This window comes from Meriones unguiculatus, chromosome 15, assembly GCF_030254825.1.
Source record: "Meriones unguiculatus strain TT.TT164.6M chromosome 15, Bangor_MerUng_6.1, whole genome shotgun sequence".
Lineage (NCBI taxonomy): Eukaryota > Metazoa > Chordata > Mammalia > Rodentia > Muridae > Meriones > Meriones unguiculatus.
The window spans coordinates 78189787-78212909 of record NC_083362.1 but is presented as its reverse complement, the minus strand read 5'-3'; the positions used below and the strand labels follow the sequence as shown (position 1 = coordinate 78212909).

General features: G+C 53.1%; 2 protein-coding genes across 4 annotated transcripts in view; both read right to left on the bottom strand.

Annotated features, from left to right (window-relative positions):
• Positions 1-2262, bottom strand: part of Sned1 (sushi, nidogen and EGF like domains 1) — a 63214-nt gene extending 60952 nt beyond the window's left edge. For all 3 annotated transcript variants that reach the window (XM_021632049.2, XM_060368905.1, XM_060368906.1), the window contains exon 1: positions 1907-2262. In XM_021632049.2, coding sequence (XP_021487724.1) covers positions 1907-2119 — 213 coding nt within the window. In that variant the 5' untranslated portion in view covers positions 2120-2262. The remainder of the gene's footprint in view (positions 1-1906) is intronic.
• A 4842-nt stretch (positions 2263-7104) lies between these two features.
• The window catches only part of Crocc2 (ciliary rootlet coiled-coil, rootletin family member 2), a 63131-nt gene continuing 47112 nt past the window's right edge, over positions 7105-23123 (bottom strand). The window contains exons 27-32 of the mRNA XM_060368904.1: positions 22178-22298; positions 21408-21541; positions 13692-13838; positions 11224-11355; positions 10352-10531; positions 7105-9346 (exon numbers count right to left, since the gene is read on the bottom strand). Coding sequence (XP_060224887.1) covers positions 9278-9346; positions 10352-10531; positions 11224-11355; positions 13692-13838; positions 21408-21541; positions 22178-22298 — 783 coding nt within the window. The 3' untranslated portion in view covers positions 7105-9277. The remainder of the gene's footprint in view (positions 9347-10351; positions 10532-11223; positions 11356-13691; positions 13839-21407; positions 21542-22177; positions 22299-23123) is intronic.

Below are 23123 nucleotides of genomic sequence, written 5' to 3'. Positions count from 1 at the left end.
TAACAGACTCCTGGCCCTGTCATGCTGGGAACATGTCTGTGCTTCCCTAAGGAAGACTCAAGAGGACCAGTCTCATGCAGGGTACCTGTGACTGTCACTGGAATGTGGGGTGACACAGAAAAATGGGACATTCATTCTTTCACTTAGTACTTCAACAAGCCCACTCTTACCCAAGCTGTGGGGGCAGGGAGAGCCACTGACACCACACCTTACTATGTGGAGTTGGCTGAGGGCCAGAGTAGGGGTGTTCAGGGTCTTTTCAGCCTGGGTGTTCAGGGGACACTCGGCAGACAGCCCTGCTCTGAAGCCAATGCCTCCTTTTCTCCATCTAGCCTCAACAGTCACCTATCTACATGCCCCAAGTGCTGTTTCAGGCCAGATGGATGGGCATGGTTTTCTGAGAATGCCAGTTCCTTTCCCACTGAGCAAAGGGAAAGGCAAGATGTGCACCATGTCTGCATCAGCCCGTGTTTTCTAAAGAAAAATAACATTTTCACCTGGGAGTGGAAAATCCAAGCCTAGCCAGACTGCTTAAAGAACATTTTGACAGAGCTTGTTAGGATGAACCTCCACATTCCTGAGATGTGTAGGCCTCTTCCTGCTGGGCAGACCCAGAGCACAGCTCTTCCTGTCTACCACTTACTTCCAGGAGTCTTCCCTTCGCCAAGTGCCAGGACAGAGGGATTTTCGGGGATGGCTGCCTCTCCTCTCTCTGCTGTACATGGTAGTGGCACCAGTCACTGCCACCAAGGTGAGGAGGCCATTCTGAGTGGGTACAGGGAGGTCAGCCGCTAGGCTGTGGAGCACCGCAGTGGCGGACCGTGTGGATGACGCTGTAGCTAGCTTTGGGGTGCAGGGTTTTGGAGGTGGTGCTGGTGGTGGACAGGTCCCATGGATAGTGGTGTTCGGGCGGAATGACAGTGCAGACCACGGGGCTTGCTATGGAGGCTCTGCTCAAGAGGGGAGGGAGAAAAGAAGCAGTGCTTAAGGCAATGGTGGTTGTGCCAGTGGCATTGATAGCTGAGGTGGTGACGCTAATGACAAAATGGAGCATGGTGGTGATTGGCATTGGATGTTTCAACTGTAGACCAAAATGGCTCAGACTTTTCGAAGCAGGTTTGGGTGGGTCAGGAGGCGGCGGGTTGGCACAACACTCTACCATGCCCTTGGGTAATTGGCTCAGCATTAGACCCTGGGAACATGAAGACTGGGAACATCAGACCCTCAGACCATTCATCCACTGAGACCTGTACTCATGTCTGGGGTGGAGGAAAATTACCTTTGGGTGCCCTGTTTAGAGGGTTTGAGTCTGGGTGGCCAACCTCCAGGCTAAGATCTGGGGAGAGGAGCACACCCCTCGACACTGCCCCTAGCTGCCAGCCTGCCCAGCGCAGGTCTTCTGCAAGGAAGCAAATCACCGTCAGAATTCCTTCTGGCCCTGGGCCTTGGGTGTTAACTGAGGGTGAGGCTGAAGTGGCCTAGAGAGGGTTGAGACCATCATCACAAGCCAGATGCCCCACTGGGCAAACTGGCCAGAGGCCACGTGCCCACTGCAACACCGCTCTCTGTGAAGGAACAGGAGCTAGGGTGCCCACTCGGCACTGGGGGCCAGTAGCCTGGTGAACTGTGCCAACGTCCCGAACAGGTCCAGCCATGAGTCTCAGGGGCGCGCCGCGCGCCGCTGGCCTGGCTGTCGCCTAGGTGCCTTGGCGGCTGCTCGCCCCGCCCTGCCCACGCCTCTCCCGCCAGCGGCTGTCCGGCCTTGGCCGCGGGAGGGAGGAAGGGCTGTCCTCATTCCACCTCTGGCTGCCGCGGTGCCAAGTTGCCGGCGGTGGCGGCTGCGGGAGTTGGGGCGGAGGGCAGAGGCGCCCCCCCCCAGAGCCCCCTCGAGCTCGGGGTTACTCACGTAGAGTCCGGAGTGCTCGGCGCCGAAGAACGGGAAGGGCACCGAGAGGGGCTGCAGCCCTGAGCCGCCGTCGTCCTGCTTCGGGGTGACGGCGTCGCCGCGCTTCGTGCCGAACGGGTAGAAGTCGGCGAGGGCCACCGCAGCGCGCACCCCGCGTGCCCCGAGCTCCAGGGCCGCGGCCAGCAGCAGCGCCCAGGCGACTCCGCGGCGCATCGCCGGGTCTGAGGGCGGACCACCGGGCTCTGGCAGGTGGCTGTAGTCACCGCACGGCCGACACCGTCCCCTCTCGCTAGCTAGAGTCCCACTCTTGGGCTCCCACTCTTGGGCTCCAGCTTTGCTTGGGAAGGCGCGAGGCACGATCGGGACCGCGGTCCCACCTCCGGGACCCGGGTTTAAATAGCCAGCTGGAGTGGCCACCCGGGAGAGGCGGGGAGGGGCGGGGTCATGCAAATAGTGGCATTTTTAACTTGCTGGTCCTCCGGGTGGGAGGGAGCGAGAACGCATCTCCCATTCCCTTCTGTCCCAGGCGCTTAAAGCCGAACTGGTACTGTGTTGGCTTCTTCTCCAGCCTCAAGGCCCTATTATTGCCCCTATAGCTCCTTTGCGTTCGGGCATTCATGAGGTGAGGACTTGGATTCTCCAGTCACCAGTTTAGGAACTGCCCGCAGGAGGCGCCTGGGCTAACCCAGCAGTTCCCAGGCTGACTTGTTGCCCTAAGGCCTGATTTTGGACAGGCTTCCTGTGTGTCCCCTGGGGGGTTCCTGTCAGGCCAGAGCATCTGGCTTTTTCTGATAGAATGTCAGTGGAGGCCACTTTGCCTGCAATGCTTAGATGAACCTCATGTGGCCACATCCCAGCCCTAGCCTAGGGCACCAATTTTTCAGTGCTCCCTGAAGCCTGTCCCAGGTCTGTTCCTTCTCTGGCTTCATTGAGGGTGACCCTTGGGCCTGGGAGACTTGAAGACTGTACACAGCTTTCTCTCCATGTAAGGGTTTTTTCTGAAAGCGTCAGACACCCATCACAGCTGGATAATGTCAGGGAAACCTGTGGGGCAGGCTGGTCACCCAGACCCTGGGGGCAAGTTGATAAATGCCGCTGGGCATGGCAGGAGGGGCCAAATCAGTTGCTGTGGTTCCCTAGCCCTTCTTGCTGGGCCTGAGAACTGCTTTGTAAGTGGCCGTCCTGCCTTGGGAGTGCAATCTGGTCCATTTCTATGTCCTCTGGTTCACTACAGGGGTTGGACTCTTGGGACCTCAGTCCCCACCATCTTGCTTCCTCCCAGATCCTGCTGTTGGGTGACATGTGACCATAAGCCAAATCTGGGATCCCCAAAACAAGATGATACCTCTCAAAGAGAAGGGAGAAAAAAGCTGCAGAAGTAACAGCAGCCACCACTGGCTTTGCGTTTTTCTGTATCTCTTCAAATCTCTAATAAGCACGTGTTTTGTTTCAATTTCAGGGAGGGACATTGCATGTTATTTTTAAGGTATAGTTCTCTGTGTTCCAGCTTACACAGATCCTGTTCTGAGCAGCCTTACCACTGTGATGTTCCCAACCCTGTTGCCTCGGTGTCAGGGTCAGGCACCAGACTTAAGGAGGTGGCCCTGACGGTCATCTGCGTTTGTACTAATCCTGAGAGTGAGCACTTCCCTCCACCCTACGCCTGGTGCCTAGCTGGCCTTGTCCTGGCCCACTCCTCTAGCTCTGTGTAGTGATACTGCTTTGCAGAGGGGCAAACCAGCTGGAGATGTGAAAGGTTCTGCTCCACAGTTAGCTATAGAAGAGCAGCCCTTGGTGACGGGCGTGGTATTGAATGCCCTTAACCCTGGCACTCAGGAGGCAAAGGCAGGTGGATTTCTGAGTTTGGGGTCAGAGTGAGTTCCAGGACAGTCAGGAAACAGCAGAAAACAAAGATAAAACAAAACAAAACAGATCAGCCCTATGGCCAGGCTCTGGGATTTAAGAATGTTCTGTGATAAGTTCGCTCCTCATTGAGCAGACCAGGCTGGGGTCAGGACCAGGCCTCACAAGGCATCCTACAGCACAACCTCCAGGACAGCTGCCAGCAGGCATGGTCACCATGCTGGGGACCCAGGAGCCTCTAGCCTCCTGTGTTGGGCACAGGGCCTGCTAAAAAACTCTCCTCTCCTCTCTCATTGGCTTTCCCACATGGAAATGCAGGTGCAGCTCCAGCTCTAAGGACAGAAGCTTAGAGGGAATACAGATTTGCCTTTCTGCCCACGGGATAACAAGCGTAGCCCATTACTATGCAATCCTGTTGTCTCCAGCAACATCCTTGCTCTACCTGTAGCACCTGGCCACAGTTTCCACCTCATCACTACCACCCTTCTCCCAGGCACATGCCTTAGAGGGTCCTAGTAAAGGCCCATGTCTGGATTTGGGTTTATGTCTTCCTGGGGACTCCTGGGTTGCCGCAGGACTGGGCACACTGTCAGGTACACAGCAGTGCTCAGTAGATTCATTGATTGAAGACTATCCTTCCAGGTAGGGTGAAGTAGTGGGTGAGACATGGGGTCTTGACCATTTTCCACCAGAATCCCCTGGTCAGCTGTGGGGTACCAGGACAGAGGCTCACCTCCGAGCTGGCCTCTGTGCGCAGGTCCAGGAGCAGGCTGGGTCTTCTGATTTCCATCAAGAGTAGTGGCGCTGACCTCTATCTCCAACTGGGTGCCCTGTGCAGATTTTCAGAGAAGCCTGGGAGACAGGATTGGGGGTAGGGGGCTAACAAATCTTATTGTTGTTGCTGGGTATTGCATTTCATACACACACACACACACACACACACACAGACTCACAGGCAAAAAGAGAGGGAAAATAGCTTTTTTTTTTTTTTCAGGTGCTAAAAATATTATCAGGAAATACTTTTCAGCAGCGTGCTGTTTTAGGTTCCCCCCTGGACTCAAGGGCGCCTTTGTCTCTACCACAGAAAATCCACATTTATCACAACCAAAATCGTTTTTTATCAAGCAGGCTCATGTTCTGCAGCAGGAAACTTGAGCTCCCCAAGAGGCTTGTGACACTTTAATTTAGGGCCTGACTGTGTGTGCCTGTTTAGATGGGGGAACCCCAGAGAGCCACCCACCAGATGTTCAGGCCTTAGGGGGTCCATGAAGGTCAAGATGGGGAACACTACCCTTGTTCTGCCTGGCTGACTGGCCTAGTCAGCCCGCCCCACACAGCAGGCCTGAGGCTGCAGCCCACCCCTGCCTTTTCCTCCTTCACGTTCATTGGAGGTAGCTAGAGTAGCTCGTGCTCTCCTCAAACAACTCTGCATCACGCAGAACAAACAGAAGCCCCCACCACCAGTCACCCTCTACTGTTCCAGGATGGGCTTGGAGAGGCCTGAGAGGGCTGGGCAGGTGGGGCCCAGCTCCTGAGGAGACGCACATAGCACACCTGTAGGTGAGACTGGACAGTCCACCGTGCCAGGGAGGAGAGGGATGCCATCCATACCTGCACAGCACCTACACATGAGGCTGGCTGACCTCAACACCCATGCCCTGACCTTTGCCATTGACCTTGGGGTGACAATTAGCTCAACATATCCTCCCCAAACGCCTACCACTTGCTTTGTTTTGAACAAGAAAAGGCCAATGCAGGTGGGGGCTCAGGCAGAACTTTCCCACCCACTTGAGAGGGTAGTGTGTGATGCAGAAATTGTTCCATGGAAAATTCTGAGTCCACCTGAGGTGACTGGGAACACATACATATGTGGAGTGGGGGTTTCCCAGGTGCCTTGGGGGTCCTCTTCTGCAGGGACCACTCTTTCCTGTCTCTGGAAGACTGAGGCTGCTGGCATAGGATGGGCATGCAGATCTGAGAAACCACAGTCCTACTTCTGGGGTGTTTTAAAGGCATTGGGAAAACTCTGATGACATCATGCCAAGTAAAACATTTGGGAAACAGTATTTGGAGTGGCGTGCCCACTACAACCATCCTAAGTGTGTGTTCTGGAGAAAGGAACTGCTCAGGTTTCCCCTGTGTGGCAGCGGGGTTTGGATCACATGTGGTGGTGTGATCTTTACATGTCTCCTGTGAGGTTTTATTTTCTTGTATAACAATCTTTCGGTCAGGCACGGATCGCATATACCAGATCGTCTCCAAAGAGCGGATCACCCAGGGGTACTGCAGCAATCACAGTTTGAATAGCAAATTCCATGGTGTTCTATGGTGACAAAGTTGCCCAGTGATGTTTCTCAGATGTAGCTCCATTGTTAAACGACACAGGATGTATTTTTTAAACGTTAATGTTTCAGACATCTCAAATAAGCAGTGCACATTGGTTGTGTCCCGCTCCAGCAACAGTCAAGACGGAGCCCTTGCCTCCTGCTTTGGCCAATCTCTAAATGTGACATCTGAACTCTTAGTCTGGCCTTTACTCCAAGCTCCCCCTGGGCCCAGGACCTTCTATTCTATTTGTCTTCTTGCAACAGTAACCTGAAAGGCTGGCAAGGCTGGTGGCTGCAGACTGGGCACCCAAGAGTTTGGGCCAGAGCTCCCTTGGTCAGAGGGAGTAGGGATGTTACTACCCTCAGCATGTCCCATAGACCTCACTGGAAGTTGCACAATGGCATGTGTCTGTCAGATTTTGTGCTCTGTCTCTAAAAAGAACTTGGCCAATGCCTGATTCTGAGTCCTATGTGTGAATATGTGTGTGTCTGTCGCCTAGTGTATTGTGTGCTCCCCAACCTCTGGAGGGAATGGGCATGGAGAGGCTCATCTGTGGAGTGCCAGCTGAGGGGCTACACATGAGGTCCGGGGTGGTCTAACAATGTATGTGCAGCTCCAGGCTCCAGGAGGAAGTCTGGGACTCCATTGTTGCAGGACCAGGCCTCAGGGCCACTTTCACATTCTCACAGGCATCCAGAGAGCCTGTTTAGATTGCCCAGCTAGGGAGCAGGGCAGAGATTCCATCTGAGGCTGGCATCTCCCCAACAAGTCTTGGGACCCATCAGACTTTATACAGTCCAAGAACCAAATGTGGGGCAGTCCAAAAGAAGAAACTGCCTACCTCCCCGCTGGAAGTAGGACCAGGCTGTTCTATCAGGGAGGTATCAGAGCTTTTCCTCTCAAACTCTGGGGAAGGTAAGAGACAGAAACCCAGGTCCCCCGCCATCTGCATGGACTGAACTGTTCATCCAGCTGCCTCCTCCCTTAGCCTGGCATCCTCTGCTGTGGGATGCCCTTCTGTCCTCTTCTCTTTGCATGTCTGTGCCTGAAGCTCCACTGGGCAAGTGGAGTGGGGCAAGGCCTGCATGGGGTGAGCTGTGGGGTCCTGGATTTGGTTCACTGCCTGTCAATAGTTCCCTATCTAATCTTGGCCCAGCTGTGAGGTTTCTGCACCCACAAACAGTAGTCTCAGAGAACTGCTGGGAAGGTCTTTCATAACCAGCACCACTTTGCCCAGGGCAGAAACCACCAGATAACACATACCAATGTACACACACCTTAGAAAATGTTTAGAGAAATGCAATATATTCTTTAGAAAACATCCCTTTTCAACACAAATATATTCCTTTATGTTGAATAAGTAAAAACAATACCTCCTGCACTGATGTAAAAATACTCAAAGCATGGCAATCTCAGAAGCCCTCTCTGTACTCTGAATGCTCTCCTGAGCAGTCAGTGTAAAAGGCCCTGGGTCACCAGGAAGCACCTTGGTCAGATCACAGTGTCTTTCATTTTGGTGCTGAGAAGTATCTGGACCTCTCACCGATGAAGTGTGTCCCTCTGTGCTCTGCTTACAGGACACCGCCTCAGCTGGCAGCTTCAATCCCCTTGATGTCCCCGGGACACCAGTGAGCCCTGAAACATCAGGAAGAGGAAGGCTTCTTGAATGAGCCACGGAGGAACTCCCTGGCCTCCTGTGGAAAGCTCCAGTTTCTGTGTCATGCTCAGGTCCTTGAGGGGAAGTACACCATCACCACAGGGGAACTGCAGACCAGGGAAGGAACAAGGTAAGGGCCAACTACCAAGTCCCAGTTTCCCAGTCCCCAGTGGGGCAGGTCATGGCTCTCCTCCACGAGGCTCAGTGTTTCTGGGACTGGAAACTGTAGGTGGGCACGTATCACAGGACCCATGCCACCACCAACGTGTCCTTTGTGCAGGGAAGCTGTTGCCAATGGGTCTGTGTGCTCTTCCTTTCAGAGCCTGACTGTATCGGCATCTTCGATCTAGCCTATCTGCCTACCTTGATTGTGCAGGATCCGGTTACCAAGTTCAACCAAAGGTCTGCCGGGATGGCTGATTTTAAGTCCCTGGTGATCTTGAAGTAAACTGACAGGCTGTCACATATCTTGGCCATAGCTACATGACTGCGATTGGACGGGCTCCAGCAGCTTCTGGCCGTTCCTGCCCCGTGCCAGAGTCCTTGAAGATGCTTCAGGAGGTCCTGGCAGAAGCACAAACCATGGGGCAATGTGCACCTAGTGGTGCAGACAAGAATTTACCAGACTGGCTGGCAGCCGAAGAGGCACTGGAAAGTGCCATTTCCAATGCCAAAGAGACTGGTTGGAGAAGAAACAAAACTCACTCCGACCAGCACTGAATAGAAGGGTGCATAGATGCCAACAGGTAAGGCAGGAACAGGCTCTGGTAAGATGGTGGCCTTGGTCTCTATAGCAACCAGAGCAGGATTCCCCCTGGCATTTTTCAGCATTTTCTGGTGTGGAAATGGGAGATTCTGGAACAGCTTCAGATCTACAACACCCCTGTGGCCAGCGAGTCACGGGACTCGCCTCTGAGTCATTTCCAGCCACCTGCCACCATGCCGGGACTGCAGTTCCTGGATGCGGAAGATTCTGTGGCCTCTGGATGTGGGGTGTGGTGGTTGGCCTTGCAGGACATTGTGTTTTTGGCGCTTGCTGGTGGAAATGTTTTCCATGTGTTTCCCTCTGTTTACAGAGCTGAGGGTACGGAATGCAGCCTGTGGCAAAGAAGCTGGTCTGTCAGGACCCAGCCACCAGCCTGGCCCAATGGCAGGTCCAATCTGGAAATGGAGCCCCAGGCCCCGTTCAGGCCGAGGGGTGGTCAACATCCGTGCTCCTGCAGCAGGAGGGAGGATTAAAGAGCAGTGTGGTCCAGCCCAGCTGGAGGCTGCTGTCCGCAGAGTTGGGACTTGGGCAGCCGGGGAAGAGTTGTGGAGGGAGTAGTGTGCTTTGGTTGGTGGCTGACTGTACGCCCTCTCACTACACACTGATGTTTGTTGAATTTGGCCCCACCAGTTTCTCCAGTAGCGGAGGGCCTTCACGTTTCCCCCAGAGCCTGCTGTCCTGGATGGTCAGTGCAGGCCACCCAGCACAGGGGTTAGGGAGGAAACTGCAGTGGAGGTCATTGCTTGGCTCAAAAGATCTAGTCACTGTGGGCCTGTTGCTGCTGCTGACACACTTCCTGGTCCAGCTGCTTCTTCGGGCTAGCCACCTGGAGACAGAGTAGGGGTTCAGGCAGGTGGGCAGGAACCCCCAAGAACAGAGTTGTGGAGAGTTGTATCAGGAGGGGCTTGGGGAGGCTGCAATCTATGGCTCCCAAGGGAGCATGCATGAGATAGAAGCAGCAGGTAGACAGACAGACAGATAACAGCTTAAGCCTGCCATTCTGAACATCTGTGTGCATCCTACAAACAGGAAACAGATCCTTTTCTGGTGAGGGCAAAAATGCGAGTGACTGGGTTAAAAATAAACATTGCTAGTGGGTTAGGGAAAGTAAATTGAGGGTAACTGGGCAGCCTCCTCACCTGCCTGTGTCTTCTTCCCATAAAATAAGGATCTTGAGCGTCAACATTTCTAAGGTGTTTTGTTTGTTTGTTTGTTGAGACAGGGTTTCTCTGTGTACCCCTGGCTGTCCTGGAACTCTCTCTCTGTATACCAGGCTGGCCTCAAAGTCAAAGATCTGCCTGCCTCTCCCTCCCCGATTAAAGGCGTGCACCACCACCCGAAGTGGCTCTAGGCTCTCTTGACTCAGCAGTTGAGCTGTGGCAGGCTCAGCTCGTGAGTGAGTACTTTCTTGAGTGCACTCTGCACATGCACAGGGCTCCGAGTTCAGATGCACTTCCTAACCCCCTGAGCTGCTCATGAGCTGATGTTTGCCCTGCGACCCCAAAGAATAAGTGTGTTAACTGTTAACTGCACATGACAGGCAGACTGCGTGTCACCCAGTGACCAGCCAGTCTCGTGGCTACCTCTGACAGGAGCTATCCTAATCATCCTCTCAGGACAGGACAGTAGAGGCCCAGCACCATGTTCTACTACTCACTGAGCTGTAAATGAGCCAAGGAGCTGCTCCTGCAAAAAGGCACACATATAGAGCATGCTAAAAGCCAAGGCCCCCAATAAAGTTCATGTGGTTGTCTGCATGGGTGCCATGGGTACAGGCCCCTTCTTTCTCCTTATGCAGCCCTGCTCAGAGTACCTGGGCTCCTGGGCCTACCTGCCTTTCCAGGACCTTCACCCTCTGCTGCTGAATCTGCTCCCGGGACTCCAGAGCTTGTGTGGCCTGCAGCTGGGACTCATGGAGCCCGTCAGCCTCAGCTGCCAGGCCCTGCTGGCGCTGGGTAGCCAGCTCTTGGAGTCTCTGGGTGTGGGCCTGTTCCAGTTCCGCCATCTGGGCCTGGAATGAGAACACAGGCATTGAGGGCTGCTGGGATCCTGGGGTCAGGTCCAGTGGGATGCCCCACCCTATCTTCGGGGCTGCACTTCCTGTCTTGACCCCACTGCTTTCTGCTGGGGTGCTGGCCCTGGCCCAGAACCAGCAGTGGACCTGGAACTGGCATACATGTTCAGCCCACAGGTTTTGAGTCCAGGTCACCTGCTAAGGGTTTTGCTGGGCTGGAGCCCAAGCCACAGCCCCTGGAGTAGGCCTTAAGTCTGTGTGAACAGAATCACAGGTTCCCTTTGAGGTCACTGAATATTGATGATTATCCATCCTCCCTAAGGGTAGCCAGCTGGAATGGTGGGGAGGAAGCGGTGTCCCATGGTGAAAGGGGAGACTAAAGCCTCAAAGGAGCACAGGTTGCTTTCAAGGCCTGGGCCAAGGAGACATGCATGGCCCTGTCCTGCCAGCCCCTCTATCCTGTTTCCTGTGCCATTTTGCAGAGCCGTGCCTGGCTCACAGGGCCTCAGCAGCCCTACCACTCCTGAAAGACTGCCCTCAGTCCTGGCTCCACATCACTCTGGAACTCTGAGTGGACTCTTCGGTGGACTGCGCTGTTGCTTCCATCTCAGCTTGGCACCCCTCATGGACAGCGACCTGTCCAGCTGCCTTTTCAGTTCACAAAATGAGACTGCACTGGCTCAGCTCACCTGCAGCTGCTGCCTCTGCCGCAGAGTCCCATCTACTTCCTGATGCAGGCTGCTCAGGACCTGGAGCAGCCGCTCCTTCTTGGTTCCCAGCATTGCTGTGTCCTCCTCCTTCCTCAGAGTTTCCTGCTCTGTCTGCCGGGGAGGGGGAAGTGGAACTTCAGTGGGATTTAGGGTCTTTCTGGCAGAGGTGCAATCTCAGGCCAGACTTCCCTCTGTGGAATAAAGGGCACTTGTGCCCTGGATGCCAAGGCTCCTGAGAGCTGGTGCAGCTGTCAGGGGTACTAGCCCCTGTTCAAGTCTATTGGCATCTGCAGCCACAGTAGGAGTTGGGGGGGGCATGTGTCTTTTGCACCAGCAGAAGTCCCTGTAGCGATCCTTGGGAAGGGAGGGGGCATTTGAAGACCAATACCTCTACCCTTTGCCAATGTTCCTCAGGCCTCTTGAGTCCCAGATACTCCCATGGCCTTTTGAAAAGAACAGGACCTTCTCCCTCTCCAAAGCCCCAGATACTCAGGACCTTCTCCCTCTACAAAGCCATGGATCTGGCTGAAGCCACTGTCACAGGCCAACAAGCCCGTGTCCAAGTGGCATAGCTGTCTTTGCATCCATCCTGGAACACAGCCCTCACCTGTGCCCTGTAAGTTGGATATGAGACGTAACCATTTCCCATGAGAAGGTCAGGGGTCCTTATGCCCTGCATATGAAACCTCTGGAAAGACACAACTGATGAGGAATCCTCTCTTCTGGAGAACAGCAGAAGCCTGCCTATCCATATAGGTGCTCTCGGAAACTTATGGGATCCTGGCTTCACAGCCTCATCAGGCTGGCCATCACCAAGGCAGGACTAGAGCCAGGCCTTGCTCTTAAGCCAGTCTGCCTCTCTGCTCAGTGCTGTGCCTGCCTGCCTGCTGGCCTGCTGGAGTTCAATGCCATGTGGTTCCCCTTTCAGTATTGGGCAGACCTACCTTTGCCACCTGGAGCCCACATAGGACTCCCAGGGACCTTGGGATATAGTGAGTTGTTTGCGTGGGCAAAGTTATAGGGTAAGGATCTGAGTCTTAAAAAAATAAATTGTAAAGCCTTCTTCCATAGGACTGAGAAAAAAAGAGTCCTCTACACTGAAAAGGGAACCCTGTTTCTTTAAAAATTTAGTTACACTGCTAGAAATGCGTGTTATAAAGAGAAAAGTGAAATCCAAAATAAATAAATGTCCACATCCGGGTTTCCCCTCCTGAGACACTAATAAAGGGTTTATGGGTTTGTGGGCCCCTAACAGCTGACCTCCTGGAACTAATTAGCTGTTCCTGCCCTCCCCCTCTTGGGCCCCCAGGATCCAAGGCTGGCATTGTGCCCACAGCTTGTTCTGTTGCCCCTAGGCAGTGCCACCTCCCTTGCCCCAGCAACATCCAAGAAGGCACGATCCTATTCCCCACCCCTGCTCAGGGTGGGGACAGTACATCTTTCCTCCAGCAACTGCAGCAAGATTCTGGTGACTACATCCTGCTGATACCGCTTTCCCTTGGTGGGAGGGCAGCCTTTTACAGACAAGTGGATTGGTGGCTTTTGTAAGTGCCCTGACCCGCTGGGTCCTGTGCTCTGGGCAGGCTTGGGGTGGGGGGTGAAGAGGCCTTGAGAGGGGCGGCCTGTCTTGGATCTCATGCCTAATGCTCAATACTAATGTTCCTGCTGCCTTGCTTTGCAAATAGGGAGACCAAATCCCGAGGGATCAGGTTGCTGCTATCAGTCAGCCAGCCTGGCAGATTCTATCCTCCCTTCCTCTCTCCCACATGCCATCTCCCTCCTGATTGCTTTTTTGGACTCAATGCTCTGGCATCTTCTACCTTGGAGGGGGCAGTGGGGGTATCAGAATTCTGTGGTCACAGCCCAGTACTCTGCTAAGCTAGTTTAGATGGGCTGTGTCCTGCGCTTTCCTGTTTCTTTGTAGCACACTGGACACCAGGCTATATGGATTCTGTCTTGTACCCTGACCTATGCTGAGCAGTGACACTCCACAGCAATGGCAACACTGCCTGGTCTCATTGTATGGCCTGTCTGCTCTGCCCTACACGAGCTCAGTGGGTACTCTTCCATGAGAAAAGATGGGGGGAGGAGCTATGAACACACTGGCCACCTCACCTGCTGCCCCTGACACAGCCCATGACATCCTCAAAGTCGGGTGCTGTTTCCACTGTGAACAGGTCCCAGGGGCCCAAGAAGAGCTGGCCGGGGTGGTGCTTCACCTCCCTCAAAGACAGTCGAGGTAGGGTGCCTTGTCAAGTCTCTCAAGGTGCTTGGAAGCTATGGGGCTGGCTCTGAACTAACACCATCGCCAGGCCAAGTGTAGACAACGAAGCCGGCTGGACCACTTCTTTTCCCAGCTTCTGCTCTCTAGCCGCCAATGGGACTTCCCCACTTCTTGCAGCCCTCCTGTACACCTCCAGGAATCTTTCCTGCCTCGAAACAAATACCTGTAGAAGGCGTGTGCGCAGTGCCGCCAGCTCCCCCTGTAGGCGGGTCCGCTCGATGCGCAGCGAAGTTGCTTGCTCCTTTAAGGCACGCCTCTCTGCCTGCAGTGTGGCTGCAGCTTCCTGCTCTCCACGACTCCGTAGAAGAACCTGGTTAGGGGAGAAGCTACATGGACATGGGCCAGGGGTGGGGGCTCCTTGGCTTCTTGGAGCCAGGTAGTCTGCTGGAGACGGTCTTGGGCTCAGCTTATTTCCTCCCCCAAACTATTAACCTGCTAATGACCCCTCCTTCCGGAGGTGCCCACTGTGCAGCAAGAAAGTCAGCCCTCTGACTCTCTGTGGTGCCCCTCCGACCTCAGTTTTCCTGCCTGTCACCTAGGAATTGGATACTGTCTGGGTCACTGCATGATTTTACACCTGCCTCTGGCATCTACCTAGGTCTCCTTTTTATGCCTAAGAACTTATTAGGTATTTAGATGCAGAGCTGTGCCATGGCCCGCACACTCACTGCCTCCTGGTGACAGGTACACCCTGTCTTCCTGGGGACCCTCTCCTGCTGCAGGGGTTCCAGCAGCCTCCCCTTCTCTGCAGGGCTCTGTCTGTGCCTGTTGCTCTCCTCCAGGGCCTGACTTAGGGTGTCTATTTGGCCCTGGGGGTGGAGAGTGGAGGAACGGGAAGGAGGAGAGAGAGAACCTGGAAGTATGGGAGTCAAGGCATCTCCAGGAGAGCCTGCATGTCTGCGTGGATGTAATAGGCAAGAACACGGTCAAGGATAATGTGCTGTGTACTGGGTAGTGGTTGATGCAACAGCAGAGGAATGGAAGACTCTTTGAATGCTCTTTGGCTTCACTAAGAAGGGCAGAACAAGCTACCAGCACCCTAAACCTGCCCCTAGGGCCTTAATTGATGACTTGGGGTGTGTTAAGGAGTGTGTATGTGTATGTGCACATGGGCTTGTGCACGTGTGTATGCAGGGGCATGTGTCCATACTTGAGCCTAAAGGTCGATGTTGGATGTTGTCCATGATCATTCTCCCCCTTGGTTTTTTTTAAACTTACTTTTATTTTATGTGCAAGATTATTTGCCTGCATGTATATGTGTGCACCACATGTATGCCTGGTGCCTGTGAAGGCCGGAAAGGCATTGATTTGATCCCCTAGAATTGGAGTCTCGGAGTGTTCTGAGGCAGCTTGTGGGTACTGTGGGTATGTCGTACATACCTGGGTTCTCTGAAGAAAGAAAAAAGCAAGTGCTTTAATGCCTGAGCCATCTCTCCAACTCCTCTACATGTGTTGAGACATGGTTGTCTTCCTGAACCTAGAGTTCATTTATCCCACTAAGCTGGCCAGTCAATGATCCCCAGGGGCCCACCTGACCCTACTCAATGTCAAGTTTGCACACACTGCTGTGTACTTTGTGCTAGCCCTCCTAGCTGGTCATGCCAACCACCGTGGTTTCAATATTCTCCTTCAAAATGTTGTCAGCCCATCTCAAACATCTACAGATAAAACCAAACAAAAATCACCCAGCCAATAAGCAACTGGCAAGCTCACATGGAAATAAAGGTCCATGTGCAACTGACGTAGGAAATACAGCTGTCCTCTGTGCTAGAGCCCAACCTCTCCAGGAAGCATGTGCACAAGGGACACACAGCAACAAAAAGTGACAAAAGAAGTCCAGGGAAAAGAAAGAAAGGGTAAGAACAGATACTCAAAACCTCAGGAGGTCTGGGATGTAGCTCAGTTGGTAGTGTGCCTAGAGTGCATGAAGTCCTAGGTTTGATCCCCAGCACTGCATAAACTAGGCATGATGGTGTCTTCCTGTAAATGATATACTTAGAAGGTGCAGGCAGGAAAATTAGAAGTTCAAAGTTGCCCTTAGTTATGTACTGAGTTCGAGGCTAGCCTGTGCTACATGACTCTGAAAAAAACAAAACCCAAACAACCAGCCATTTAAACAAACAAAAACTACTGCAGGATACATACCAAATCACATCTAGGGAAAACTGAAAAGGAAAGTGAAAACACCAACAGTTCAGTTTTTCCACTTTAAAAAAAATTTGAAAACTACAACAAAAAGACAACAAGAAGAAACTATTCTTAAAGACCAAGAGCTGAAATGAACAAATGAGATGAAAATTCAAGAAGAGATAAAAGCCGACTATTTGAAAACAGACATTAAGTAGAACATGAACAGTAACAACAACGAAAGCCATCAGTGGTTAAAGGATGGAGATGTATGACTGCAGATGCACCCCACGCAGAAAACCACAGTGCACACGCATTCATGTAACACATCTGCATCCATGTGTAAGCCAGCGGAGGCTCAGGGGTTGAGTAGACATATGTACATACAGGTTCTTGGCATCCCTAACTCCCAGAATAAACACTGACCTGAGAAATGGCCAAAGATAAAGACTGGCCAGGATTGGAGGACTTGGCATGACAGGAGCTGTAGAGTGGAGTAGGTGACCTTTCCAGGGAGGCTAACTCCTGGGCAGTTGCTATCATTCAGTGATAGACAAGAACAGGAAGCCCAGCAACTCTTTTTATAGCATGGAATACCCTTGGCGAAAATAAATCCAAACAAATATGACATCGTTAAGGAAGTGCAGCTGCAACCATGGCCTCATGTCCACGAAGTGAGGCCCTGCAAATGTGTGCCTCCAAGGCAGGCCAGGTGCGCCCAGACTTTGATCCTAGAGATTGGTCCTGAGGCTTCCTTATGCCAGCAGGAGAGAGAGCAGGGGCTGGGTAAAGCCAGCGGATCTGTTCAGGGTAGGCTCGCTCCAGGGGAGGGCTGGGCAGGAGTCCAGGGACTCTTCAGGCGCTGCTGGGACTCTGCAGCTGTGACTTGATGCCAGTCCACAGGGAACATTAGTAACCTTCCGCTGGGGTGTGAGGAGTGTATGCGTGGGGACAGCTCTTGGTTCCTCTGCTTGGAAGCCTGTGCAGATGCATGTGTACTGGCGATGGGTGGCTGACATGTCCCCATGCTATGGACATGGCTGTACATATGGCTGGGCCCCCTGCATAGTCCATCATTCTGCCGGGTTCCCTGAATAACCTTTGTGTCCGGTTTTCCGGTTGGGTCCCAGGATGGCCCTGTGTGCCTTGTTGTTGTTCTAGATTCTCAGGGCAGCCCTGTGTGCCCCGTTGTTCTGCTGGGTCCTGGGGTAGCCCTGGCAACGGGAGGGAGTTGCTCTCAAACAAGAGTTGTACTGTTTGCATAGCACAGCCTACCATTTAATTAGAAAAATATGTTTTTAATTAACTTTTTTCTTGACAAACACATTGGCTTATGTGAACCAAAGGGGGTGGGGGTGGGTCAGCCCCTGAAAGTGAAAGAAGTTGTATAAAATGCAAGGCTTGCTTTGGAATATGCCCTAGGTTTGGCAGAACCAGGAGGGGCAGCAGGCCAGCCCTGTGGGGGCTGGCAACAACCCAGCTGTAGCAAGGAGGCATCGGGAAGTCAGTAAGAGTAGCCATGTCCCCAGGCCTCCATTGGCCAGGAACACATGGCATTTGCTAGGACTATGAGGTAAAGATGGCATAATATTGATAGGTTTTAGGAGACTTCTGTAAAAACAAAGTGAAATCTTCATTGAGCTGAGAAGTGATTGGAGGAGAGCAGAGAGACTGAAGAGCCAAGAGCTGTCTTGGGAGGGGAACCCAAGGGGAACTCATCAGAGCCCATCAATTCTGGCTCAGACAGATGAGGTAGCCCACTGTGCCCCTCTGCACCCCACACTGGCAAGCTCAGAGAAGAAGGCACCCTTACAGCAGTGTCATTAGGAAACCAGGCCTTTGTCTCTTTGTTCCCAGGAAAGGGTCCTTGGAAGGGGAGATGCTTCCCTGATGCTGAGCCTCATAGCTCCCCATACCATGGGGACACTGGAACCACTTTCTGCCTTTCCCCTGGGCCTAAGATGTCAGCATAGGGCACATAAAGTTTTACTGGCCCTTCCCTGACTCTAACTTCCAGCAATACCAGAGTTTCCCTCTTCAAAGATATGCAAAGTAAAAAAAAAAAAAAAAAAAATCATGAAAGAATGGCATTCAAGGGGGTCAAGTTTGAGGCCCTCTAATTAAAGAGAGTTTTGTTTTCAAGATGAGATAGGGCAGGGGCCAGAGTTCCAATGATCACAGCCCAGGCTGCAGGGGAGACCGAGGTCTCGATTTTGGGGAACAAATTGAGACAGGGGCTTAGGACCCAGGATCACGAGACTTGAGTTTAGGACAAAGCACTAAGACGAGAATGGTGAAGAAAGATTTTGTTGTTGTTTATATTTGTACTGGAGGTTGAACCTAGGCCATTGCATATGCTAGGCAAAAGCTCTACTACTGAGCCACATTTTCAGCCATTTTTATTTTCCTTGACCTTTCAGTCTCCCTGCATCAGCCTCTGGAGTAGCCAAGATTCCAGCCCTGGCTGAGATGTTTCTAAAGTGGGAAGAGCCATGGTCAGCAGGCAGGCGGGCTCGCAGGGGCAGGCGAGGGTGGTAAGAGGAACCGTGGCAAGGTAGCATTTTGGTAATTGGCGTAGCCCTGGCTGGCCTAGGGCTCTCTTGTTATCGGAAGCAGGCTAGCTTTGGACTTGTGGCAATTCTCCTGTCTCTACCTTTTGAATGCTGGGCTCACCACCATGCTCAGACTCGGAAAGAGCTTTGAATTTTAAAGACAAGCGAGCCTTCTGTCATCCGCCTTGGAGAGAGCCCTAGGAAAAGCTGCAGGGCAGTCACATCTGCCCAGAGCATCTGAGACAGGCAGCAGGAAGCCTGACATCTAAGAGAAATCAGGTCCCCTTCAGGGGAAGAGGGCCACATGGTGTCTTCCTCACCAGTGCTATGAAGTCATCTGGAATGCCTCCATACTGTTGAAACCACGTATCACTCAGGTTTTGAGGGGCCCTTGCATCACCCTGCTGTGCTAAGAGCATGTGAAGTCACAGCACGGCACGCTGTAGGGATGTGAAGGCTACAAATCTGTCACTGGGCTAGCCACACGGGAAGCTCGTTGTGCAGTCCCCTCTAGTCACGCAAGAGCTTGGAGCTGGGATCAGAGGAGGGGCAGGAGCTGTACTGGGTTGTCTAGCTACCCCTCTCCTGTGGGTCAGCCCAAGAGGACCCATAGTTGGGATCCTGAGCCCTAGAAGCTAAGAGATACTTGGCCCACGGCCAGAAGCTCAGTCTTAGAATGACAAGGAACTGGACTCTGAAAACCCCTAGCAACCCTAGAGGGCCTTCCATAGGGTGTTTTATGGGGACACTGCCAGTGCTCCCCAGGAGAGGCCCTCCATGGCAGTGTTGCCTCTGAGAATGAGCTTTCTACACAGTAGAGGGAATTTAGATCATCAGCTCATGGTCCCAAGTGGCAAAATCCTGGGAAGCTATTGGCCAAGTACAGGCTCTGGAAGGTAGAGGGCAGAAAACCCGGGTCTACAGCAGGAATGCATATGGAAGCTCAGTGCACAAGTGGGGGTGGCCTCCCTGAGGTTAATCTAGAGGAGATTTGGGAACAGATATATCCTCTGTACAAAGACATAGGCACAAGTGTTCAGGAAGGAGAATGGCAAAGATCCCCAGGACCTAAAAAGTAGACCTAGCCCAGCAGTGGGAGGACCTCAAGATCACCTTTGAGCTGAAACACATGAGAACTGTGGCTGGAGGAAAACAAAGAACAAACTGTCTTCTCGTGGACAAGACAGCATGAGTTCAAGGAAGCTCAGAGACACAAGCATGGATGCAGTCTGAGGGGAAGCCATACCTCATCACCATGGCGCCTATCCATGGAGAGAACACCCTGAAAAAGGAAAGATGGATAGAAACCAAAGCTAGGTGGCTGAACCAACTGGAAATGAACATAAAGGTCAAGAATGCAGAAGCTCATCTGGGCAAATGAGGTGCAGCGGGGGCCGCTGTCAGCCTTGGGTCTGGTAGGATTGAGGACAAAGCATTTGGCTGGAACCAAGGCAGTTCTCCAGTGTACACTAGTGTGGGAACACTATATTCAGAGGAGTGTGTCATTGAACCTGTGCTGAAGAGCCATAGAAACAGTTGATAGTGACAAAAAGAGGGGCTGGAAAGATGGCTCTGCAGTTAAGAGCACTACCTGCTGTTCCAGAGGTCATGGGTTCAGTTCCCAGCAACCACACGGAGGCACACAACTGTCTATAACTGTATGGGATCTGATTCCTCTTCTGGTCTATAGATATACATGCAGACAAAACACTCATCTACATTAAATAAATAAATAAATAAATAAATAGTGACCAAAAGAATCGCAGTAGAAGTGAACAGCTCCTGGCCTAGGAAGCTCAGGAAAGCCATCACATTGACAGCATAGCAATCACATCTTTGTAAAGGGTTAGAAAGTCCACTTTTAAACGAACAACCCAAGAGTGATAAGCTGTTTTTAGCTGTGCTTGGCTTGTTGACAGAAAGCACACGCTAGTGAACATACATGTAAAATACAACTGATCTAGGCCAGCAGGACATCCCTGACTTCTCAGATCTCCCCACCTCCGGAGTACATCACCAATCCTGTCACTGTCCATCAAAGCCACTTGAGTCCTTTTGCACCACCACAGCAGCTGTGCTCACAGGGGTCTGTCTGAAGCTCTTTTCTTCTCACAGACCTCCCAGGAAGGTGGGGAAGCTGCTTCTGGAGGCAGTATAGCCTCTTCTGCCTTCCATTCCCTGCAGGAGGCTCCTGCCCATGTGACTGCTGTGCACAGAAGGCCTCTGTGGGTAGCTAGACTCCCCTCATGATCCAGCATGGAGAGAGAGGGGGAGACAGGGAGAGGGGGAGAGGGGGAGAGGGGGAGAGGGAGAGAAAGGGAGAGAGGGAGAGAGGGAGAGAGGGAGAGAGAGAGAGAGAGAGAGAGAGAGAGAGAGAGAGAAGGCCTGGGTGGGGTTGATGACCAGTTTTACTTGGTATTTGCCTCTTCAGTTGAAGCTGTGGTACCCAGGATGCAGCTTCCTCCTTGGAGGACACTTGGGAGACAAGTGCCCTGCAGTTTCTATCCCATCACACCATTCCCACCCATGGCTGCAAACCTTATCCTTCCAGTAATAGGCACAAGGGACCCTGTCTTCTTGATGTTTAGGGGAGGACTTCCAGATGGGCATGCTCTTCCCTGCACATCTGGGTCTGCCTGGAACATTTGGGAAGGCCTCAGCTGTCCTCTGGAGTCCTGCCTCTGCCAAAGGGAAACTCAGCACCCCCTGAATTACTTCACCTGTGGCCTGTGGTAGAGTTCCATATTGAGAAGGCCGAGGGAGGCCAGACCCAGGTCCTGTCCTACAGCCTGGCTGCACCCTCTCTAGGGCTTCTAGGCCCCATGTCCTCACCTAAAATTGAATCTCCAGCAGCTATCCACAGTACCCAACATAGGAACATATACATGGGTCCCATGCAAAGCCTCTCATGTCTGAGTGACACAGAATGAAAAGCTGGCCAGAAGCAACAGCGAAGTGCCTTGTGAGGATCTAAGAGGTAGGCATGGCCTCTCTGTGCCTGCCGGTGGGGCCTCAGATGGGTGGGTGGACCTGGAGGGCTGGAATCCAGCCCTAGCTCTGCCCCTTGTCAGCTCTCAGTTTCACCAATCTGTAAAATAAGGTCGAGGACCACCTCAAAGATAACCCTGTGGGGGATGGGCCCAAGGCCCAGGTTCTGATGACTATCTAGTTTGTCTGTAGCGACCTTCCAGGAGTCCTACCTGCAGCCTCCGCCTCTCCTGGCCTGCGGCTCGTGTGCTCGCAAGGTGCTCTGCCTCCAGCCGCTGGAGTGCCTCCTTCTGCAGCACCCGAGCTGCCTGGGCACTGTGCATTGCACTCTCTGCCCTGCGCTGGCCTGCAGGGCAAGCAGTGTTGCTTGAGGCTCCCAAGATTGGCAGATCTATGGGGTAACTGTCACTTTGCAACTGCCCCTTCCCAGTTCACAGGCTGCAAGTAGACTCAGTGAGCAGAGACCAGTGTCACCTGGGTACAGGAATGGGAGAGGCTCCCCATCTCAGTAGAAGTGGGGGAGTGGTCCCGGCATTGACCTCTGACCTGGATCACTGCTTCCTGTATCTGCCCTGTTTCCTCTGCCCATCATCTTTCCCTTCTTTTCTAGACTCTGCCCTCCCCCCACCACACTGCCTTTTTAGTTGGTGGGTGGAGGGAGTAAGTTTAAAATACTGGGGAAGAACCAAGCAAAGGGCCTTTCTGAGGGGAGTCATGTGCCTTTCTGGAAGGGAGGCTGCCCAGTAGAGGGAACAGCTGCAGTTGGCCCGAGGTGGAACTGCAGGAAGTGGGGGTGGCCAGGTTCAGCAGGCCCCAGAGGTCTCTGGAGTCCACCCCTCTAATGGGAAGACAAAGAAAGGTGGCACCGAGCCATCCTGGGGATTGGGCACAGCCCCAGGCCAACCCCAGAGCCCTCCCAGGGCCGTACACTAAAAGTGGTCAGGAAAGAGACATGGAAGGGCTCCCTCCTAGGAAGATTCACCTTTTTCCGCCTCTGCTACGTCCTTCCGTAGCTGCACGACGAGGCTCTGGAGGCGGACGTGCTCACTCTCTGCCTCGCTCAGCTGGATGCTCAAGCTGTCCACCTGGATGCGAGAGTTGTCCTAGGCAGAAAGAAGGAACTCAGCAGGGTGGTCTGGCAGACAAGAGGGAGGGGGCAAGACATTTACTGGTGAGCTGGGAGACCAGGCAGGCAGCTCCTGCTCTAGCCCATAGCATATGGGGCAGAATAGTGAGACGAGATGGACCACAAGCTACAGGGAAGGCCAGCTAGGGTGGGTGGCTGAGCTTACACACTAGCTTGGGAGGACATGCTTGAGAAAGAGCAGGGGCCGAAGAACCTAGATTTGGGGCATGGGCATAGCGTGGGGAGCATCCAGGGGTGCCATAGGAGGCTGGAACACCAGCTAAGGATTAGAACTGAGAAACCTGCCCCCAGGTCTAGCAGTGGGGGAAGAGGGAGCTCAAAGAGGAGAGGTGGACAACCCCTGTGGACTCTGTGATTATCTGCCTGTTCCAAGTTCACCTGTTACCCAGGGAATCCTAAGGGGACAGCCAATGTGTCCCTGGTGGAGTCCTAAGACCAGGGGCTTCAGTGAGTAGCCATAGGGAGAGTGTCCCCACATGAGAGATTGTGGGGAGCACTCAGCTGTCCTGGCCAGGTGTCTACTGCAGTGCTCTCAGACTCTGGATTGCCTCAGCAGGGCGAGCTCCAGGGCATTTGCTGCCTACTCTGAAGAACAGGGTGGCCCTGCACCATGCGAGGCAATTGGGTTTGAGAGGTGGTGGCACTCCTGGTGTTTATCACCACAGGGCAGTCTGAAAACTGACCACAAGGTGCTTTCCAGGGTCTCAGCAGGCCTGGGAAAGGCCAGACAGGTGAACGGCAGTGGAGTGAGTGACGAAGTCCCTCCCTGCCTCCCAGAGTC